At 33.6% G+C, this 24,297-nt stretch overlaps 1 protein-coding gene across 1 annotated transcript in view; it reads left to right on the top strand.

Annotated features, from left to right (window-relative positions):
• The window catches only part of Hs6st (heparan sulfate 6-O-sulfotransferase), a 118,134-nt gene extending 96,197 nt beyond the window's left edge, over nt 1–21,937 (top strand). Inside the window, exons 4-8 of the mRNA XM_068772371.1 lie at nt 6,713–6,838; nt 9,280–9,362; nt 12,520–12,764; nt 19,937–20,121; nt 20,520–21,937. Coding sequence (XP_068628472.1) covers nt 6,713–6,838; nt 9,280–9,362; nt 12,520–12,764; nt 19,937–20,121; nt 20,520–20,664 — 784 coding nt within the window. The 3' untranslated portion in view covers nt 20,665–21,937. The remainder of the gene's footprint in view (nt 1–6,712; nt 6,839–9,279; nt 9,363–12,519; nt 12,765–19,936; nt 20,122–20,519) is intronic.
• The last annotated feature ends 2,360 nt before the right edge of the window (nt 21,938–24,297 follow it).

The raw sequence follows: 24,297 nt of genomic DNA, 5'->3' as shown, positions 1-24,297 counted from the left end.
TATCTAAAATCGAATGGTTGTAGAAATAATAAATAATGCAATGATAAGTAAGTACGAAAAATATTTTTTTCTGCAACTAGTTATTAGCCTGCCGCATTAAAACAGAAAAAAAAAATAATGCACATTATTTTAGACAGATCACGTTGGAATGATTGGAAATATGTGCAAAAGCATTAAAGCTTTTCGCTGACAAATATTAGACATTTAGCAGTTTTAAAGTTTTTACATCTATAACTAATTATTCTATAGAATGTTTTTGTTACTTTCTTTGTCGTAAGTAACCGAGTCTTGCGGGTGAGATAGTTGAAGTGGCAGGTGGTTGAATAGGCAGGCCGCATAGTGTGTAGAACAGATGACCGCTTAAGCCTTAAGTTACTGAAGTGAAGACTACGTTCCAGCAAGCGCAATGTAGGACATCCCTCCATAAGGTAGTAAGATGATTTTTTTAACGTCGTCGGAAGACGCTGGAATCAGGCCGCTTCCGACCTACTCTCATAAGAAGTGACGTCTTATGATTGAAATGATGATGACTATTTCACTCTTGTAAAAGCGCTCAAACGATTGGACGTGCGGAAACATCTTTTGTAATGTTCGAAATTCGATTTCCTAATAAAAAAATTTTAGCTTTGCTTATCATTCCTATGCCACCACACATAATATTAGAGCATCGAAGTTTGTTACTTTCTAACAGCATAGGCGGATTATATTGAAAGTGTATCGCGTAGTGACTCTTTTAATACTAGGTATCGATTTTGTTGCTTGATAGAAAATCGATTATGAGTCTGATCTATTAAATGAAGTATTTTTGATATCGATTCCAGCAGTTTTATTATTTTTCATGCGTAATATTCTTCCAATAATATCTATTCTTTTGGATTTTAAAACTTAGTTATGATGATGCAATAAGTAGTTCAGAATAAATTGAAGACTAGATTATTAATGTTCTTCATAAATATTCTTAGTAGAGTTTTCTCCAGCAGTAACTTAATACTAAAAATTCTCGGAAGGAAAACAATTGGCTTAAGTAACATTAAACTATTATTTTACGACGGTACTCTATAAAGGCGTGGTCGTATTCCATTTGCACTGTAAAGACAATGTCGCGTTTAAATCTTTTTTTATGTTCCTTCCTTTCTAACATGAAGATTCTTTGGTTAATTTAATGCCGAGAAGACAATGATTTAACAAAAATGAAAGAAGTATCCAAACGGTAGTAAATCAATGTTATTTTTTCTGGTTTATAACATAAAATATGGACCTTTCTTTGTACGCTAAGAGAGAAAACAGCGGCGCTGTAAAACACCTTATAAAACCAATATCAAAGCCATTACAATATTCATGTACTACATTGTAACGCACATTGTGAGTTAAATATACCACCGAAGCATTTAAATGCTATAAAACTACCTTATTCAGAACATTGCCAGTAATTAAAAAGGCCTATTAAAGTTTCCACAGTCGAAGTAAAAAGTAATATGAATGGTATAGAGTTGGCAACATTGTTGCATAATTGCACGAATGAAGACTTAGGCTATTATTTTCAAAGCACAAAACGTATATCGGAAAGTAATTATTGTCACCGACAATAAACATTTAGCATTGTGAATGGCATATCTCTGAACCAATGGCCGACGTAAACCGAAAATATTGGAATATTGTCTATAAATGGTGGCATTATGCCAATGTTAAGTATAGTCTGTTATCGTGTGGGAAAATATAAAAGCGAAGTTTCTTTTTCTGTTTCTATGTGTTTGACTAGGTTAGAACTAGTCTTAGTTCGATTTTATGTTGCGTGTAATTCAATTAAAAATTACTTTTTTAATAGTTTCATTCAATATTTCGTCGTCAGCTGTGATATATATAAACACACACACACACACCACTACAAGGCATATGCCTCAAAAATATCTATGGAGGGATATACTATAATCGTCACGCTTACCAGGCAGGTTTTTTATAGCCCCGCTATTCCTCTTTTATTACCTTTTTTACATACTTTTTATTTTTATGCTCTTCTTAAGATCTATCTTTCCTCTTCTTTCATTTTCATTTTTTCCAAACTAATATTCATTCAATAACCGCCTTACTTCCTTTGCTTCGTTCGTCAAATATCACAGAATTATCAAATTTGTATCTTGTGTATGATGTTTTACGTTTTTATCACAGAACACAATTTTTTTGTTTTATGTTTTATTTACCGTTTAATTCTAATTCTACCTCCTGTTTACTTGGGGGACTATCTGACCTGTATTTGTTTTATATATTTTTGGCATACAGGTTAGCGATTATAGTACGGTACCATGATGCGTATCAACGCAAAAGATCATTCTGCCTGTCCTCTGGAAACTTGTTTTGTGAGCTGTGGCATACCCATATAATTAATGCACACTGTGAATTATATACGATTGTATCTCGGAAACTGAACCCCCGGGACTTACGATCGCAAGTCAGTCTTGTACCGCTAGGCAACTACTGGTCATTTAAATATTTTTGTTTAAATATTTAAGGAGATGTTTATTGAAAATTATTTTTTTTAAATATACAAGTTATTCAGACTTTGGTTAGCACTGTCTACTCTTTTCTGGAAAGTAGTCGTACTATAACAGAAAATCTGATTAATAAAGACAAGATTATCAACTTCTATTAATACCGAAGTCAATATTGAGTGCTATAGTTTATTGGTTTCTTCACTTGGTAAATTAAATTACACCCGTCAACTTGACTAAAACAAAGCCATATGATTACAAGCAATCATTTGTCACGGAGGGAAATCAGCCCATTTCGTCTGATAGGATGTGAACCTGTTATTTGTATTTATTACGCCCGCAAGTATGTTACATTACAACGTTACTGTTCATTATACAATAAATTAAATAAATATTACGTAATATCACAACAAACGGAAAAATTAAATAGTTCAAATGAAATACTCGTGCGTAATATTTGCTAAATTCATTGTCCTTATACTAGTAATTGTTAAACCAGATAATTGTGTTAAACCACAAAAGTTAAAATTGTTTTTGCACTTTTTAATTAAAGTATTTCATTAAATAATGAATCTAGTACCATTTCTATCATGTAAAAAAGGTTTCTGTGACATTTTATTACGATATACAGAGGGAAATTTTAATAGCCACCGTTATTAGGGGGCCCTCTCGTTCTTTGCTATCTCATTTAGAGACAGGGAACTTACTGTATTAATTAATTATTCCAGATCTTCTTTTTATTTCTTTACTTCTCTTTCAGTCCAGGGAGATCGATTATAGGTGGACAGTATTTGACTTGCAAATATTTTCTTGTACAAAATACAATTTTATTGCACATTTAAATGGGGTATGACGGTCCAGAATTATGAGCTTTATTATTATAAACATAGCAGAATATAAGTTCTTTTTTACATTTCGCTAATTTAAAATTTAAAAGTATCGAAGGATACTATGATTAATAAAATTCGTTATTTCAATTGTTTGAAGATTTTTTTGCAGTTATGGGACTTTAGGAGACGACGTAATCTTGTTAAAGACAGAATTGATATAGTTATGTGTGGTGCGTGGCTAAATGCCAATCGCGGCTGACTGCGATGAGCACACGATGACCTCCAGTCGCAGTATACAGTTGTTGAGGGAACGCGTTCTGCGCCCACGCGGCCCGTCGCCACGCTGTCTGAAGGCAAACTTCTCGATAGGGGTTCGCTCGATTAGGAAAAACAACCGGTACATATTTATGCTAAATGCATGCAAACTATTACGCAGCTTCATCGAGTCTCGTTTAGCGATTTATACGACGCGTCTTGAGAATCGTGATCCTCAGTCAACAGAATTTTATTTTTCGTTTAATACCACTGTAGTAATTTGTTTTGGTTTAAATTTTGAATAATGGTACGGTAAATTCTACCATATTTTATTCAAATATTTGGGCAAGTATTTTTATAACGCTATAAAGTTAATATAAATGTATCTTCACGAATTTCTATTTCGTGTTTGAGACAAAACGTTTTAACATTAAAATTATAATTCATTAAAGGTACGTTATCATAGCCGTTATAGTGATTAAACTTGTATCAGTGTTAATCAGATGTGATATGGTTATCTAATCTACGGGAACGTATTAATTGGCAATAAAACAATCAACAGTGAACGCTAAACAATCGTTCATTATATAAATAATACTTATTAATTCTCTTCATTTCGTTTGTACGTATGAGGCAGCATCAAGCATGTTTTCGTCATGGCTAAACCATGTCAATGAGGTTTAGGATGTGGTTAGTCAGTGTTTAGGTCTGTTTTTACTACAAGCTCTAAACACTTAGGTTTACTGCCAATACGTGTTACCAATTATCATTTACGGCAACGAAACGTGGGCCTTCGGGCCTAATTGGCAAAGCTCACTGTCACTCAACGAACCATGGCGAGCGAGGGCTATGTTCGGAATTTCTCTACAACATCAAATGGAACCAAAAACGAGGAGTTTCATAGCTGAATATAAGTAACCGACATAGCCTTATGGATAAGCAAGGTGTGGTGGTAGTGCTCAGGCAACGTAGTGCGAATAATAAATGGTCGCCAGGTACCTAAAGATCACAATGTAGGATGTCCAAGACGCTGGATGCTGAACACTTGAAGCCGGACCTATTTGAAATCTACGAGAGGCCTATATCCAGCCAATTATTTTGTTACATTTTATAGTTCCGTGAAAATAAGTCACCTACGTGTATACAACAATGAGGTGTTCAAGTAGGTCCTGAAACATAAAATTCAAAAAGGAGAAGAGAGAATTGCTCAAAAAGCCTTTGATAGTAAAATAGTTTAGTGACTTAAAAAGGATTGTTTTAAAAAAGAAAGTTATCGCTAAAGTCTGTTCCAAAACAAAATCAACGTCTAGTGATTGCAATCGAGCGTGGGTGTGAACTAGCACAGGCTGTACTCGAGCGGATTCACGCTCCGATTTCATCTCGATACCTTGCGCTGTTTGCGATTTGTTTCGATATTTATTTCTATCGAGATTAAAATATAAAAAAATACTAAAGATGCTATTTATTTAAAAACATCAAGTAGTACTTGGCCTTCTTAATATAATTATTGACTTTATCTGTATAATATTTATTAATAAGCGTATCTATGGCGTGCTTTAAAGCGACAAAGAAATTAGGTAAAACTGTATTCGCGAGTACACGCATACAAATGGTACTCAGTTATACACGAGTATGGCAAAGAAACTGCAATAGCAACTCACATGTGACTCTAGTCTATGTTATGTGTCCCATGACTGTACTTACCAGAACCCCGTCTTGAGACTTTCTGAACCTTCAGAATTTCAATTTCGATTTTGCAAAACGTACGCTTTGAAAACTTGAAACAACGCTTTCAATATAAATGGTTGTAGGAGAGCAGTGAAAGCGTAATGAATATAGACTACTACTGGTGTTTGTTCGTAGTTTAGGGGCTACCAAGAACCACATTTTTGTTAATGATATAAGATTGATTAAATTAAAAAAAATAACAACTACCATTATTTATATTTCTAGCTTTTCCATACTATGGTTGTTTGTAAGAGAATGCCTTGTGTGATAAGACTGCCCATTGTAATCTTTGGTTTATTATTATGAAACTATTAAAAATGTATCCTAGCGTGTGTATAAAGAATATTAGATAAACAAAAAGATAAATATTGCTATTCTCAAACGGTGAACTTTAAAGTTGCGCATTATTTTCCACCCCTAGATTTATTCTTTCAGGATATCCCGCCGTGAGAAGGCTGACAATAACTGAATTTATAAAAAATTTTCATCGTCGTTTGCAAATACAATTAGTTTGATTGAAATCTTAGGAAATTTGTCATTATTTAGAAGTTATAACTACTTGCATTCTTAAAATATCACAGGATGTACTTTTATGTGGTGTTATTGAGTATCATTTGAAAGATTTTAGACGGACGGGAACACTTGAAGTGACCTAGTTGCGACCCCATTGACTCTTTAAATAATTCGAACAGGATGCTCAGAAATCGAACTGTCGACATCGCGTGCCCTTCTCTGCGTCACGGAAACTGTCACTTATGTTTGGGCATCTGCCTAAAATTTGTAGTGACGAATTTTAATGTCTGTAAATAAATTCTGTTTTTTTTTATTATTTAATTATTAAAACATTTGCCACAACTTGTGCACAATAAGTGTACCTGCGTTATAACTTGAAAAACTATAAGCACAATTAAAAACAACAAATGACGGCTTTCAAACATTTTTATATTGGTTAATTGCTATTTTTTCCTGTCGGAAAATAACGGGAACAGCAAGTCGTATTTATGATAGTGGCACTCACTCCGGCCACTTTGTGACTAAGAACTGGGTGCTCATGACTTCGAGTTTGAGTAACAGACCATGCAGAGATCACTCAATGGAGCGCCCACTTTAATGGTCTGAGAGCTCGACGGCCTCCAAATCTAGTATATTTAATGAGATGTAATGCTTAGAGCCGAAGTTCCCGAGGGAGCCCTTGCGCTAAGTTACGTGAACAAGGTTAAGGCTAAGCGTCTACCGTGTTCTGCCTTCTCAAGTCCTTGGGATGTGTAAATGCCAATAAGGCAATAGTGTAGATCCGGGTAAAATAAATTACCTACTTCCACGGTGACATAATAATAGAGAGTAGTTTGGAATTTTATATATGCAATCCAATTATTGCAGACTGATATAACATAAATGTTATCTTGTCGCCAGATGCGGTCTCCATGCGGACTTCACAGAACTGACGGCGTGCGTTGGCGGCGAGCTGGACCGGCATGAAGGCTCAGCTGTTCACAGAAGATACTTTTACATAACCCTTCTACGAGAACCAGTCGCAAGGTATCATCATAATATTTTCAGGCATAAGTCCTCTGCTCGATCTAGGTCTCGTAAGATGTCCAACTGGACTGGTTGGAAGCGGCCTGCTTCCAGCGTCTTCTGTGGAATTTACCAAGGTTACCTGTCGACTTCACACCCGTGGAATCCAAACCAGAGTCTTAAGAACTGAGCGACTGTTAGTCCTGCCCGCTTTGTGGCCTGCCTATTGCAACTTCTACTAGCCAATTCACATAGCTCAGTGGTTACTTCTGGTGGTCTATAGATCTCTTTATGTCAGATAACATCTCGTAGAGATATTTCGATCGATACCCTGTTGAGCCACACGTCACCAGGTATATACATATTATATTTCTCTTTACCATAATTATTATTTTAAATCAGTTTCTTAATTTAATTTCAATTTATAACGAATATAACTTCGTCATTCAGCTTATTCAATTTCCGTATTGTAGTTCTATTCACTTGCATAAAATCGCAAATCTTTATCTATCTAATCTAATCTTTCTTTTCAAAATTATATTTTGTGTGCATTAAATCTGGAGAAAGAAATATTTTAATTGAAGACGTATAACTCTGACGTATATTGCGAATATTATAAGAGTTATTTCCGAATGAAATAAAAAAGTTAAATTGATGTTCAACAATCAATAAATACATTAGAAATTGTATATTAAATTTGAGATAAAAAGGACTATTTATCGAATTAATTCAATACGTTAAGTTGGTTTCGTCAAACAATTCCAGGTAATAAATTGTTGATTGTCTGAATATTATTACTGTTATTTGTTTATCTCGTTTAATCTTGAGATCTGTATCTCATTTAATCAATTTTTAATAATTTTTTTCTGTTTTTCTCCAATCTTTTAGTTTATGTTTTTGTTTTATTCTAATATTTAATATAACTTAATGTTAATGATTGTCACGTACAATACATGTTGTGACTGCTTTTAACAAGCGGTTCAAAAATATTTGTTCGTAATTCGTAATTATTCCGTTAATGATTGTACATAATACAAGTCCTATTTCAATTAATAAACCCAGAGCTTAGATATTTTAAATTTGGTTACCCATCACTATATTGACAACGTCACTGTTCATATTATCTTTTTAAAACACGTGGTGTTGGCATTAAAATGAATTCTTTTTTACTACCTGTATTACCAGAAGTTATTGGCCATTCCAAGAAGTTATTCCAGTAGATATAATAAATTAATGTAAAATTTTTCAGACTAATTACTTTATACAGGTTGATTCTAAATACTCTCTTCGAGTAAAGTTTTTTCCTGACAAATGATATGTACTCACCTCTTTAAAACTTTTACATTTATAACCAATCACCCTTTATATTTGATATTGTATATTATTTGTAACATGAGATGATATAACTTATAAGCCGAGTAATGATTATATACTACTGTTTGTTGTCAGATATAAACGCAGACAAGACAGATATATCGCTATGTATTATGAACTAAACACGGTGATATATGTACTAAATAAATTCTATGTACGTCGTAATTTTCCCGCGAGACGTAATCCGGTAATAGCAACCGATATAGCCATGATTGAGCTCTCTCGAGTGCCCTCCAATCGGAATGCTTAATGCGCATCGAACCACAAGGCATGCTGAAATCTCTCTTTCGAGGATACTATGATATAGTGCTACCGTAACCGCTGTACTGCGCCATAGGCATTTGCGTTGACTGGAAGTGTTGGGGATCATCAGACTCTCCGTTATATCGGTCCGCATCTACTGCCTTTCTATTTAGTAGGATTATTCCTTTCGTCGAGTAGAATTGAGCTAAGAATGGATTGTAGGAAAAGAAAAAAACTTGTTTTCAAACTTTAGCTGTATAAAACTTGTGAAACTTGACTAGAATATAATTTTGTTTGAATCGTTAAAAAAATTAATAGAATATAATCTATTGAAATATACCCACAAAATGCACTATAGGTTACTTGTACATAAATGTTATAGTGAAGATTAGACGTTGTGTTGTGATGAGTCAGGGCATTTTTGGAAATTTCGTGCAAATACATATGTATTTATATTATTATTATTATTATTTATACATACATTTATTTCATGCAAAAATTATATACATTTATATGTATGTATTTTGCACGAAATAAATAATATATATTATTCAAGGTCACAGGTGGGCACACGACCTTGATAAGGTCGTAAGAAGACACTCGATATATATTTGTATATAAATGTAAATTGCACACTAATAATAGCAACACACACATGAAAGCATTTGTTAATTATTCCGAACGGAAGGGTTTCCGTGTTTGCGTGTTACGTTATGTTTTGTGTATTTATAAACATTAATATACGAAAGTTGTATATTAAAAACAAGCGAGACGTATTTTCGTGGGTTTCGTAGTCTTCCCGTGTTTATTTCGTGTGCACTGAGGCGCCATCTGTTTGCCGGCAGGTACCTGTCGGAATACCGGCACGTGAAGCGCGGCGCCACGTGGAAAGGCTCCCGCCACTGGTGTCAAGGGCGAACAGCTACAGGTAAATATTACGCCATATTACCATCCGACGTACAACAGGTTTCATAAATATTTTTCAAGTTCGCCTAAAATGCGAACTATATTTTAATAGCTAATAACATTGAACACTCACCGGGAAAGATTTAGTGAAGAAAATATTATGATGGTACAGGAGTAGTACATATATGAAAATCTGATATATTTACGTAAGAATATTAATAAATTTAATTATTAAGCAGGTTATATTCTCTAGCTTTTATAAAATCAGTTACTACCTTTTGGGTATTTATATAAAATATAACAATACGCTCACATGTAGTCTTTAAATTATCTTGAGAAAAATCTAAAAAGTTCATTAAAAAAATTAAAAACCCTTCACGTTAACGAATTTTAAAGACGACGAGAACGATTTTTAAAGTAATAAAGAATGAATTGCTCTGCCACTGTATTGAGGATGTTGAAAAAAAAAAAAAAAAATAAATCCGTCAGAGTTTGTTGCGGGCTGTTCTCAAATCAAAGATGTCTTCAAAGGATGTCATTATAAGGGAGTTCAATCTAATTCTAATTTCTGTCAAATTGTGTACTTCATTTCTTCTCATGAAGTACATAAGTCATTATAATAGATACCTTGTGGATTATATGAATAAATGAATAATAGCTCCATACTACAGGCGCGAATCTCGGAAGTCTGCCTTATAATTAATTGTTTTATCTGTTTAATATAAGATTGCTTGTACATCAATATGTTTAGACCATTTATAAACTAAATATACCAAGGTGCTGTTTACAGTTATAATTTGATTAATTTGTTACAACTGGTATTTTGACTTTGAACTATAATCGTTTGCAAATATAATAATACATACACACAACAGATACTAAAACAAATTTATGTTAAAAACTTATAACTAGACGATGCTAAAGAAAAAAAGGATAAAAGTGAAAATTAATAAGCATTTTATGAAGTACATTGAAATGCAATCGTGTGCATACAAGGTGATTGGTTAATGCTGTAAGAGCTTTAAAGGGACGAACGTAAATTTCGTTTGGTGCCATTTAATGCATTGTGCACTCTATCCTAAAATCAATGGTTTCAGAAATAATAACGTAATATTTAATTATTTTTACTATGTACTGCCAGAAGTTATTGGCCTGTCGCAATCCAATAAAAAATAATGTAACGTATTTCAGAGTGATCATAGAGGTGATCGGAGAAAAGTTGAAAAAGCTATATAGCTTTTTGTTGATAAATGGGCTATAGATTCACACCTTTCAAGCCTTTACACATATACTCACCCTGTATAATTTATGTGATGCATAAAAACATAATTTTCGTAAATACAATAAACTTCATAATTAAATTCGCAGTAACGTATCCCTTGATCAGAGTAAGCATAGTTTTGTACGCACGATCAGCGTTGATTCAAATTACTGCAACTACTCGCTTCATTAAAACTACTGCGAAAATCAAATTCTGTATCGACTCGCCAAAGTAAATTCTAACATCTATGTTGTAACGTTGATTTTGCCGTGCATGCCTTAATTGTTTTTGGAATAGTCCGTAATACGAACGTATTTGTTGATTAACTATTTCATTAATTTTTTGCTGAATATTGGATTATGTGTTACAGTTGCATGTATATCTATATATAATTGTAAAACGTGTTTTACATTGTATTTCAACTCGAAGCCTATTGCGTCGATATCTGCCCCATACCATAGTAGATCCACTACTGAACTGCATTATTTATCGAAGTCATTATCATGTCAGTCGGTAGATGCCTCAGCCCAGTAGAAGGTCTCTCCCAAAATCGCAACGTTGATCGATCCAGCGTCTTCCCTGCCGCTACGCTACTTTGACTATGTAGTCGGTCCACCATGCGGGGGCCTGCGGAGACCCGCGCCGCGTGATCATCACTTGATAGCGTCTCGGCCCCAACGATCATAAGTTGCGCGAGCGATACACCGCGCCTACTGCCATTTCAGATAAGCAATTCTTCAAGCTACGTCAGCGACCGGATTCTTTTCAGGATCTCCTAATTTCTGATTTTATCTCGCTGCGAGATCAAATGAGCATATGGTTCTAGCATATCCCGGCAACACACACTAGTCAAAGACTTTCGTCAAAAAACATATAAAACCGCTGAAATGTATGATTTACTATCAAATAATTCCGCACTTTTTAAATTGAAAAATATAATATAAAAATGTGTTATATTTAGTAAAATGATATTACATTTAGCATAAGTGAAAAAACCAAAATCTTAGACGCTTAACTTTTGTAAGAAATGTTATATGTTAATCGTCTTCTAACCGAAGTGAAAGTATAAACACAACCGAGGTGCAGTCAGCTGTTTTGACATCACAGTTGATAGTTGTGTCGACGAAGTTGCGGTCCTTGTAGGCACAATTTACGATCCCTTACTCGCAGCTGTTACGTGAATTAACATATACGCCTCGGAGGACTGACTCGGAAATGATAAATTTATTTTCACTCCCAGTACGGCCCTGCTAGTATAAATTTATGAGTTAAATGTTATTTTTATACACAAACAAGGTATTATAGAAAAATTATTGTATTACAAATGTTTTTGTCTAATAAACCACTCATCGTATTTATAATCATTATTTCAGCCGTAGGACTACCATTGTAAGTTATACATCTTTCACGTAGATTTTTGGTAGAAAACGGCTTGCATACAGTCTTCCGACGTTTTTCACAAATTGGTTTGTCCACCTTGTGGGTGGACGTTCTACGCTTCGCTTGACGGCCCGTTGTCTTCACTCCAGAACTTTAAGGCTCCAGTGGCCATCTGTTCTGCGTGCACTCTTATAATAATTAATTTTAAAACTTGTATGTTCTTCAATTAATTCCCGAAAACAAATCGAGAAAAACATGTAGAATACCTATTTTTAAATTAATATCTCCATTAAAATTGTCAACCGTATCGTTGTTGTTTAGATTTTTATATATTTTGTTATTTCATATTGATACATTTTTCGACCTATATAAGTGTGTTCGTGTATCGTGCGTTCAACATAAGTTGGATGGTCTGTGTAAAGGAAGTAAATAAAATTAATGAAAAAGATAAATACGTTAAATTGACAGTTTGAGTTTTATTTGTAGTTTTTGAAAACTTCGATGTTATGGTTGTGTTACAAAGGTTGATTATTTTTAGCGTCAGAAGTGCCCGCGTGCTACACGGGCGAGTCCTGGCGCGGAGTGACGTTGGAGGAATTCGCGGCGTGCCCGTGGAACCTGGCCAACAATCGACAGACGCGCATGTTAGCGGATCTGGCGCTAGTAGGCTGCTACAACGGCACCTTGCGACATCGCACCTCAGACTCTGACCGCGTGTTACTGGCGTCCGCGAAGAGGAACCTCGCAGCTATGGCTTACTTCGGTCTCACCGAGTTTCAAAAGGTAGGTCATATTTTTTGTATTTGCGTCTAGAAGATAGTGATTCATAGTTCTTACTAGCCTTTCGAAAACAAACGGTCTTGAGGTTGACTTGTGTTTTACAGAGTCCGCTAGCCCCCGATCATAGATAGAAACGTTGTTGGAGACTTTTCCGCCACTTGTACTCCCAGCGCTACCGCTTTCAATAGCAATCGACCATGTCTTAAACCATGTTTTAAAAATTCGGATTACTACCTATTAATATTAACTATTGTGTACTATCTGTCTCTGCAGAATCTCTGTCTCTGTCTTCACACTGCCAGGAGAGTAATCACATTCTAAAAGAAAAAACAAATTAAAGAAATCGGACTGACTACTTTTTACAGGTTGATTGGAAATAGGTGGACGTTTTCGAAAGCTTTTTATTGACAAATTAGTTAAACATTCACCTTTAAAGTTTTTACACTAATAACATTGTATATTGTCAGATGAAGGTTTTACCGCCCTGTATTTTTTGTATGAAAATAAAATTAAAGTCAGTCGAGTCACTCGGCTATTGCACTGGCGTATTGTCCACATCTCACGTTCTTTTCAAGTGCTAAGTAGGCGTTAAAACGTCGGATGCAATGTTGATAAAAGTCTCGTTTGTAACCAAAATGTGCTTAGTTTATCTATTTTTATTTGTCCTGCCTTTAGTATTACTTTGTTACCGTTTAGGTGCTCAATACTATGTACTATACGAGGAATATAAGAATTCTGTATTTCCTTTATTGAAATATAAAATGGTTATTAGTGATTGTTTAGTATTAGTTTTCTTTTACAATTTCTTGTTGTATTGTGTACAAATAGTAGTAGAGACCAAAAAAAGGGATTGACCGTATTGCACTACTTGGACCGTAAAACGATATTTTTTTTCATAATTTGTCGCCAATGGCGATGTTAAATAATAAAGAATGCGCCTGTGGGAGCTTTGGATTCGAATCCTAGATTGAACGATTAACCCTCGACTTACGATCACTATCTACATACACTGAACTATAAATTTTTATTTTATTTGTTACGCCGGTAGATGTTAGTTAATACGAAAATAATTTAGTAAATAAAAACAAATAAACTCTGTAAAAGAAACAAAATAATTGTGTAAATAGAAAACACACAAAAACTATGTTTAACAAACAATAATAGGAAAAAATCCCACTACAATATAAATGATTCGTCGTCATTATAAAATTTCGTAATTAGAATAAAAAAAATCGAAGTTTTGCCTTAGACTTTCAACCTTAGTAAATTCACTAATGGACATTTGCCTCCCTTAGGTTTGCAATAGATCTGCAGGAAGCGAATGCGAATACTCTATGATCATCATTATCGTCATGTCAGCCAATGGACGCTCACTGTACGGCGTGGGTGTGCCCCAAAGATCGCCACGATGACCGATTTTGGGCCGCTCACCTACAGCTATTTTCCGTGTCCATGACTAATCCTGTATATTAATGATAAATTATGTACATTTTATTTTCTATAAGCTATTCGAAAATAGAAGTTTTCCGGTACAAATATGAGGCTCAGAGCGCGTAAATTCACCTCGGGGCATAGATAAGTGCCATTATTTTCTCCCTGCACACAATGTATATAAGAATAACACATACCGTCGCCTGGATGCCCGCCACAGCCAGACGGCGCGTTGCCTCCGGCGACACAACAGTTGGCTTTCCAGCTGTTATTTGCAGTCGTAAATCGAACAATAACCGCGACAATAAGTTCTACGAACACTATAAAAGTGAAGTGAAATAAAAATGTTTCGTTTCGGTGTAATGTTTACTGTTGTCGTTACTGAGATTTCATGAGCTCTATAGTTTGTGGATGAAATTGATTCAATATCTATTAGACGAATTGAAATATAAACAACGATTCCACAAGCTTATTCTAAAAATTCAGTCGTCATTTTAATCGTAGGGTTTAGGTTCTATTTAGGTTTAAAATAGGATCGGTGGTAAGCGGCTGGCTTTTATCGTTTTCCGTCGATCTTAAAAAGGTCATCTGACCGCCTTATAAGTATTCCTATGCTGCTCTTGCTTGTCGTGTGGTATTCACTTAAGAACCTTAAGGCTTCATTTAAAAAGTATTGTTAATCACTTCGCACGGTGCTCGTAATCAATGAATTCACAATATAAATACGATTATTAACCAATATTACATTTAAATTCATAAGAAACGAGGACTTTCCAATAGTAATTTAGTTCTGGATTTAGATACAGATCCACCAGTTCGAAGTTAAACGAAGCTATGAAATAAGTAAAGCTTATCAACTTTAACTACAATCAGTCGTAGACATAAGCATAGTACTCAAAATTACTTGCTGTCTGTCGGGATCGTTCAATCAAAATCTTTGAAATACTTACTCATTTGCTCTAAAATATTCAGCAATAAATTAACAAATATGAGTTTTTTTACATGTTTCGTTATTTATTTAGTCTATTGTAGAAAAAAATACGAAATATCGAAAAGTTGCTTTGTAACGAGGCGGCTACTAAATCAACTAGTTATTAATATTTATTGTAAAATTGTATTGGCAGTTTGCAATGACAGTGGGCAGGTTATAAGATGTAGAACTGGTGGTCGCAGGCGCCTTAAAGTTTTTGAGTAAAGACCACAGGCTGTTAAGCGCAGCGTAAGACGTCGGCCCACGAAGTGGACTGCTGATCTTGTTAAAGTCATCGGAGGACGCGGGATATCGCCCACTTCCAACCTTTCTGCAAAATGAGTACAATGGCACATGGTTGCAGAAAGCAGCCTGTTGAGTTGACTAGACGAGGCCGATTTCAACCGGTCTTATGGCTAAAAAGATGATGATGATTACACAAAAAATGGTATCGGTTATTTATTATATTTAGGCTGATGAAAGTATTTAGAAACAATAAATAAAATAATACATTACCGACATTCGACCTAAAAGTATTCTAAACCAGTGCATCCAAGTGCATGCTTTTGAAAATCTCATCTTTCCAGCGAGTTAGAGAACGAAATACCTACAGTCTACAGCTTTACTGTTGTACGGCTTCCAACGCGAGTTTTGTGGCATTACGTCTGGAATTGTTTTCGACTGTTACCTTATCTTCAGAAAGGGAGTACAGAAACCACTTTTAAATGAACATTTTCTTTATTTTTTAACTTGTAGAATATTATAAACGGTTAACTTGTTACGGTGGCTGTATTGTTTATAAACATTTGTTGATTTTTTTGTTGACGTAATGACTTAATAATACATAGGTGTAGAATGACATTAAATTTTGTACAAATAAATAATTTATTTACGTGTTCGTATCACTGCTCACAAACGGTGAAACTTGAAATAATGCGCATTGTACCCATAGTAATTTATATGAGCCATTATATTCCTATTTATGTTATATGAGTCTTTCTTTAGACAGCTTATGTGCCAAAAGTGGGATAGTTATAAGACAAAAAACATTCAGAAATAATAGAATGTTGATGCTATTTTTACGTAACAATATTTGTTTCGGAAAATTTCGCATTTTCGTATTAGTAGATAACAGTCTAAGTACCTCCCAATTTACGATGCCGTGTTTACCTCGTGGGTTACCTCATTCCACCATAATAATGTGAAAATTTGAATAGAGAAGAATATCCAAAGACTCGTTTTACTACTTGCGATTCCTTAACTCAAACCATCAGAGTCCAAAGTGGCCCCACTTTAGAACAAAATTTCTGTCGAAATTTTAGTCTACGAATCGTTATATGTTCAAAGACTAGTTTAAAGAGATACAACTGGAAAACATACCATAATTATCGTCTTGCTAGTAGCACATTATGTAAGATGTGTGTGTATTTTACGTACATGTTATTGATAAAACATTAAAATAAATAGGACTATTTAAGTTTTTATTATGTGTTTTTCACACCTATCTTAATATTTACAGACCTGTCCACCGATTTTGTCTATAGCATTTCGGGTTGACTTTTGATATGTGAAATAAGTTAGTTCTATTGGACTTGGCCGCGTTTAACATATACCAACTACCTCTTTTATTTTTGTTATTTTCAACATTCGACGTTTTATTTTTTTTTACTTGTATAGTGAGTAACGTAAAAATAATACGTTGAAATATGTAGTTTGTTATCAAGCAATTTAAATCGTATTTATAAACGGAGAGGCAATGCATATGATCTAACTTAATAACTATTTGTGTTAATTTGTTATGACTCATACGCCAGCGATACGCTTTAAAATTAAACAAATCAAATTTAAATTCAAAAACATTATGTCAATTTCAATCACGATAACGTAGTTTAAGCTCTGCGCAAAAGCTTTGTACTGGAGTAACATTAACACGGCCCGGCGTTCAAATAGGGTTCTGGACGCTTTTTCTGTGAAAAGAATTTACAGTAGTAACAATGACTTGCTGTTTCGTGACTTAAGACCTCTTTACCGTATATCTTTTGTTGTATGTGTCTAGAAACACTTTCTTATTTAAAACCTCGCATTGCATTAAAAATGTGTAGACAGCGATAATTATATAAACATAGATATTTAACACTAAAAAAGCATATGTATGAATGTAATTTTTTAGTCATTGTTTTTTTTACTGTTGATAGTAAAAATGACTTATAAAGTGATCAAACGGGCAGGATACAAGTGGTTATTCTCATATATCAGTATGTTTATCTGATGTCACTGATGTAATAGAAACGTTAACCATTTAATACACAATAATACGCATCACCTTTATGTTTATTACAATGATGCTTTACGAAAATACCTCACTATTGCACTATATAGTTCCTTTGCGTTAAAAGTGAGTCATCATTGTCCGTTGGCCTAGCCAAATCAAATAGTTTGCGGTGGTATTCGAATGTATACCTTGAACTAGTTATTATGTTACTTGACTTTAACGACTAGGTTAGCAGACATAGATGATCCAATGGATTTATAACGCAAACGAACTAATATATGATTTCATAAACTACGGCACTCTTTAAAACTAGAAGGTAGTAACGATAGCTCAGTACAATAAGATGGCCAAATCAGGCCTCACATTAGAAATATCACATAAATATTTCAGATCTAGACTGTTATTTAATTTCTAATAATTATAACTTGTTTAAGTAACAGACCTCCAAGTGAGTTGGTATGTCATATTATGCTCCCTGCTCGTGACAATAGCTAATGTCTAATCACAACATATGCCCGAGTGGCCCGTGTTAAGTGGAATTTTGTTAGTTACAATAATCACTTGTCGGACTGCTTGTTGTCTCAGCGTGAGCTTTACGTTCTTTTCAATTTGAACTGTGATAACGTATTTACTTTTACATTGAATTACGTTATCTTGTATTCGGTTTGTGTGCATGTGTACTCTCTCTTTGTAAAAAGAACTTACATTTCATTTCTTGACATTACGTGTTGAGCTTTTTATGAAATCTAAGGAATCGTCTTACCTTCTTTGTCCGTATTATGATAGATATGATATTTGACAAAAATACCAATGATAATTTTGTAATTGTAGGCATCACAGTTAGTTGTGTAATACTTATATTAAAATCGTTTTATGCGTGAATTTGGCAACTAAACTTGTCGATATTTCCTCGAAGTGTGCGAAAAGTTGCGCCAAAATATCCATAAAGTGCACACATATTTAGCAAGTCAAATAATAAAATGTTAGTAAATAAAACATAATGCTGAAATTTCTAACAAATAAAAGATTTGGCCAATAAATATCTGGTAAAGTCTCAATGTTTAATTGGTAAAAAATCGTAAAATCATTACGATCGAATTTACAGAGTTTACACAGTATATATTAGAGTTATAGCGACGTCATGTACCTTCGCATACATATAGGTACAAACTCAAATTTTTGACGAAAAATAATTCAATAATTCACATATATCACAGGGTTTGGTTAAAAGGATGCCTTAAACACTGAACATGCTTGTCTTATAAGTGGAACCATCTTAACGTTTATATGACTTGCGTAAATACAATGCTGGGTAAAGTTTTGTTTTATAACAGCTTGGTATATTTTACTATCTTTTAGCTTCTCTGCTTCATAGCTTTTTCTGTCACGTCCCGTTACAAAATCAGTAGTTGTATTAAAATGACTTTATTTCAAACTGTGAAGTTGTCACGATTAATAGTTTTGTGATTTCTTAGTAAGTAAAGGCTGTGAAACAATTCTATGCCTGGCTTGGATCATCACAATTCTCGCTGTTAGCCTGACGGCTGTATTCTCTTATCAGCGTCGTAAAATACATTGCATACAAAACAAACGTTCCTAGTTGCGCGTCTAGTAAGTTGCGGTACTTGTTAAGATATTTACTATTTACACTGTACTATATTTTTTAATTACATTCTAGTGTTTGACGTGATGTCATTCGCCTGTTACCAGACAGTATTGTATTGTTTCATCTGATTTATTTAGTTTTTGCATATATATTTACTATTTGGAAATAAATTTAGCTGCACCCATCACAATGTTATTGTGTTTTTTTTTTAATTTGCCGAAGAGACTAATACAACTAACGTTTTGGGGAATCAGCGTATATAATAACTTCTTCATAGATCGACGAGACAGCTCTCTTGTGCCATTAGCACGTTGATGTCTATAGAAACCAACAGGGTTTTTAAGAATCAAGTGTTTGCGAAATATGTGTCTATCTTACGATAATCAATTTTCAACAAATACGCGATTTTGTAAATTGGCCGTGCCGGTATATATATATATATATATATATATATATATATATATATATATATATATATATATATATTTATATATATATAAAGAAAATTATATTAAAGTTCATAAGATAACAGTATTAAAACATAACGATTTTTTTTTATAAAAGAAAAGGTTTTCAATTTATATTTAAAATTAGAAACTGTGAGTTTCTGAATTAAGTTTGTAGGCAAATAATTATAAGTAAATATTAGTCTTTAGTACTTAAAAATAATAAATATTTTTTGTGTTTTTCACTCAAGGATTCGTGATCGCGTAATATTGAACACTCTAGTTGTCCGCCGCCCGCTTCGCGAACTTAATGAATGCGTCCTCAACCTAGCGAGTGAAATTTCGAAAAATCTGTTCTTACCTTATCTCTACTCGGAGAAAGTAATATTTTTACCACATTTCAAGTCTTTTGTCTTGAGATTTTTGTGTAAAAAGTTTGCGTGTTTGCAGATATCACAGTACGTGTTCGAGGAGACGTTCAACTTGCGCTTCGCGGTGCCGTTTACTCAGCACAACGCGACGGTTTCGGGCGCCACGCTGGCGGCGCTCTCGCCCGCCCAGGTCGCGCACATTAAGCGCCTTAACTCCCTTGACTTGGAACTCTACGATTTCGCCAAGAACTTGATGCTCAAGAGGTTTGTTACTTGTGTTGTTTTTAACTATCTACCATTAAATTGTAATTTGCGTTGATACTTATGAATTATATAAAAGCAAATAAAGCAGTCGCCGTCCATTGTGGCTTTCAGAAAGTGAAATTATTTTTTGTGAAGACTTTGGACGCTGGTTGCTTCAAACTATCCTTTTTGAAAATATTTGAGAAGGAGACTCCGTGCAGCAGTGGACGTCCTATGCCTGAAATGATGATGAACCATTGTTGTACCAAGACAATTTTCTTTATACTTGTGTTATAAAGTGTTATCTATCTCTTGACCCCCGAGAGTCATGGCTTAGAACAGTTTAATAACCGGACTGGGAGACGGCCGTAGTTATGAGAGGTATATACATATATATAATTAACTTATTTCATTACTAGGTTTGAAGCGTTGAAGAAACGAGACTCGGATTTCGATTTCCGATGGAAACACCTGGGCGAGGTGTCCCCGCGCATCGGCGTCACAGAATTCGACTGGGACAGCAACTTAGAGGACGCCACCACCGAGAAGTATCGAGGGAAGTAATGACGTCAGCAGTTCCAAAAACATGACAGCTTCGACGTGTTGTCGAAGTGAATAAAAATATATGGACTAGATTAAAATGCTGCTAAGAGTTTGTTACATAGTAACAATGGTCACTATATCATCTAAGAATAAAGTGAATCTTTATCCGATGCATAAGGAAACTCTATGCTAAACGGTTGATAAATTTTAAGTTTGACTATAGATTGCTATGTATATAATAATAAACATGCATAGCTTGTGTAATATGTTGAATCGCAAACAACACGCTTGCAATATGGCAGCTTTAAGGAGTTCCTGTTTGAAACACCATTATAGTGTCCGCTATAAGGTAGTTTCTCGAATGTCTTTAACAATTTTTACATTTAATAATTCATTCCAATTTTGTCGTCATGAAAATGGCATTTACCTATATATTTTTACTTTGTCGTGTAGTTTTAAAAGGTTATAATCTGTGGGATTATATATTTAAAGCATACAGTGACGATACTATATTGACATATAATCTTTTAAAACTACTACAAACAGATTTCGACGGATCCCATAGGTTAAGTGATAATAAGAAAATACGAAAATACATAATGCAAAGACAGAATTTCTTTAAAAAAAAAAATATTTTCCCATAAAATTTGTGCTGTAAATCCATCCTTATAAATAGTTGGTTCGACTCTAGATGTAGGACTATGTAATATTAATTCCTTTATTAATTGATTTAAGGTCGATGTTTAATAGATACAGGGTAGGTTATGCGTTCAGAATAAGCCCAACGAATTCTAATCGTGTAAGTAATGAGTACAGTTTATTCAGCGAGTTGTGTTAAAAAAAGGAATGCTTTATACGTGTACATTGATATAGTTATTTTATTTAGGCTGGCAGCTACAAACAAAAGTCAACCAGAGTTCAATACTACGCTTTAAATGCCTTTATTATTAATATAACATAAATTTAATAATGTTTATTAAATACTTAATATTGTTTCGTAACTCCCTGACTAAACAATACTCGTCATATATAATATGCAAAATGTACTATTCTTTGTAAATAGCTATTGACGTAATATAGTGTAAATTAAACAATGTTTGTAAATTAAACACAGCTAAGATATTTTAGTATACATATTAAGTTACATGTGTAAAGTTTCCTTTGTAAAATTGTGAAAAATCTTTCTCATTTGTTGAACCAAAGAACAAATTCAAATGCTATTGAAATTGGATACTCTCACTAGAACAAATTATTTTGTTAGTGTATATTTATACATTGCTATATAACAATGAACTTTATACTATCGGTATAAGATTGTTTTTATTTTGAGTTGGCCTATTCATGTAATATTGTTTCTCATTAACTTGTATATGAAATATACATATAAATTATATTTACGGAACACAATTTTAATATGATATGCACAATTGTTCATGTGTTGTTTATGCGATTGCATGAATAAATTATTTAAGATTAATATTACAAAAAAAGTTAAAATATGCATCTACTTTCGGAAGCTTAACGATTATTGCTATATAATCTGTTAAGAATGTGCGGTACTTTAAAAAGAAAGATTTAAGTATTTTTATGCATTTAATTTCAACTTAAAGTAAACTACTTTGCGCCAACGTAATTTTTTTTTAATTCCACATAACGTAAACGATATTTCGAATTGCATGAAATGGCGAAGAATATCTTTTTTAAGACGCTTTTTAATGTTTATATGTTGATATTATTTTAATTTTGTATATTTTAAAATAATAATTCTTTAATGAAGGGAGAGTGTGTCTAGTGGAATCATAAGTTTATAAGTACAATTTTTGGATTGTTATTTTTTATGAAGGTTTTTTAAAAGAATTTTTGTTTATTTTGAACTAGAATGCTAACCTGTGGTATCGTTACATATTATTACAGTCGAATAATAAATGTGATGTCTATTTGAAGTAACAAAATCATTAAATAAAAATTGTAAAGGCAAAGTTTTATTGGTGACACAGCACTAATTGTGAATAAATACAGACTCATTCAGACGAAAAGAGACAATGGCTCGTAACTAGTTAATTCGTAACTCCCTCGATCGAGTCGGTCGTCGCGAATAAAATTATGCTCTTTGCAAACTGCGCCTGACAGTTGACGGCCAGCTAAATTGCTATTTCGCACCAAATCGAATCACGAATAACGAATGAGAAACTTATTTATTACAGCGAGTTTACCCAAAAATTTCCTTTTTTATAAAATTTAATACTGAAATGATTTCAGCATTTAATTTATTTCTTCACATTGTTATGCACTTTGGAATATACTCTCATCATGACAAAAATAACATAAGAACTCGTTTTGGAACTGGAACCACATTGATGCTCCGTCTAATGGCGGTCTTCAACGTAAAGCTGCGAGGGTTCCAAACGCGCCTTGATCTGAGAAGAGCCAACAACAAACTCCGACGGTTTTATTTTTTTGGATTACTTTTACAATATTCTTAATACAGTAGTTAGAGCAATTCGTTCCCTAGCTCTATTATCGTTTGGTCCTTCAGACTATAACAAGATTTACTTACAGATATTTGTTTTATGAATGCATTAATTTATCATTAATTATTTATCTTTAATGCAGAGGAATTGATTCCCAAGCATTATTATATTATTATTATTATAAAGAAATTACTGATTTTAATTTGATTTTTAAAACATAATTCCATGACATACAGGCGGCCCTAGACTTTCGTGAATTCTACTTTTAAACTTTTCGCTATTCTGCACATTTTTTATGAAAAATATGCGTACAATGACGATAACGGCTATCAAGGCCGGGTTCCCAGGGACAAAAAAGTTGAATTCAACTAACTTTTGATAAATTTATAATGGAAACATACAAAACCAAATAATACAAGTCTAACTTCTATACATTTGTTTATTGATAAATATATTTACCACAGTTTTTTCCCCTTCACTTTCAGGAATCGATTATGTACGAAAGTCGAGAGCCAACTGTAAAAGAAAAATGTAAAACGTTCATGTCCCTGACGTCACGTGAATGGCGTCGACATTAATTTGATAAAAGATACACGACGAAAGTTGAAAACATCAAAGTTTTATGTTTAATCTTGTAGTTTATTCTTTGTAAATAATGTATAGATTGTATAAAAGATGAACGAGGACTGCTAAGCGCGTGAGCCATATTAAAAGTAGCTATTTAGTACGTGGAAATTTTGTTGTGACGATTGTATTTAGAATAAGTTGTACTTTAGTTGATACTGTTTGTGTTGTATGAAAGCGTTGTCTAGTACCAAAACCTAGCGTATAGTTCTTTTTAAGTTTCCGACTGAACCAAATCATAGTAGATATATGTTGTGTTAATCGACACTGATAAATAAAGTAAACTAAACTGATTCTTGTGTTTTATTTTGCATCATCTGTATAAATAAAAATGAATCACCGCAAGTGAAGCGCTGATTGCGAATGACTCCGCTATTTTTTCTTATATACACGAGGAAGGTTCTCGTCGAAAAAAAAAAATTAAAATTTGCGCAAAAAGTAGTAAAAACGAGTATTTTAAAGTTTGTTATTTTTGTACTATACAAATCAAAGTAAATTAAAAAACCTGTCAAACTCATTATCGTTGTTTCTTTAGAATTGCAATATACAAAATTAAAAT

The sequence above is a fragment of the Battus philenor genome, unplaced genomic scaffold, assembly GCF_028537555.1.
Source record: "Battus philenor isolate CCGP_79_NKW_IND1 unplaced genomic scaffold, ilBatPhil1.0.hap1 SCAF_5, whole genome shotgun sequence".
Classification (NCBI taxonomy): domain Eukaryota; kingdom Metazoa; phylum Arthropoda; class Insecta; order Lepidoptera; family Papilionidae; genus Battus; species Battus philenor.
This window is presented reverse-complemented; position numbering and strand designations above follow the sequence as displayed.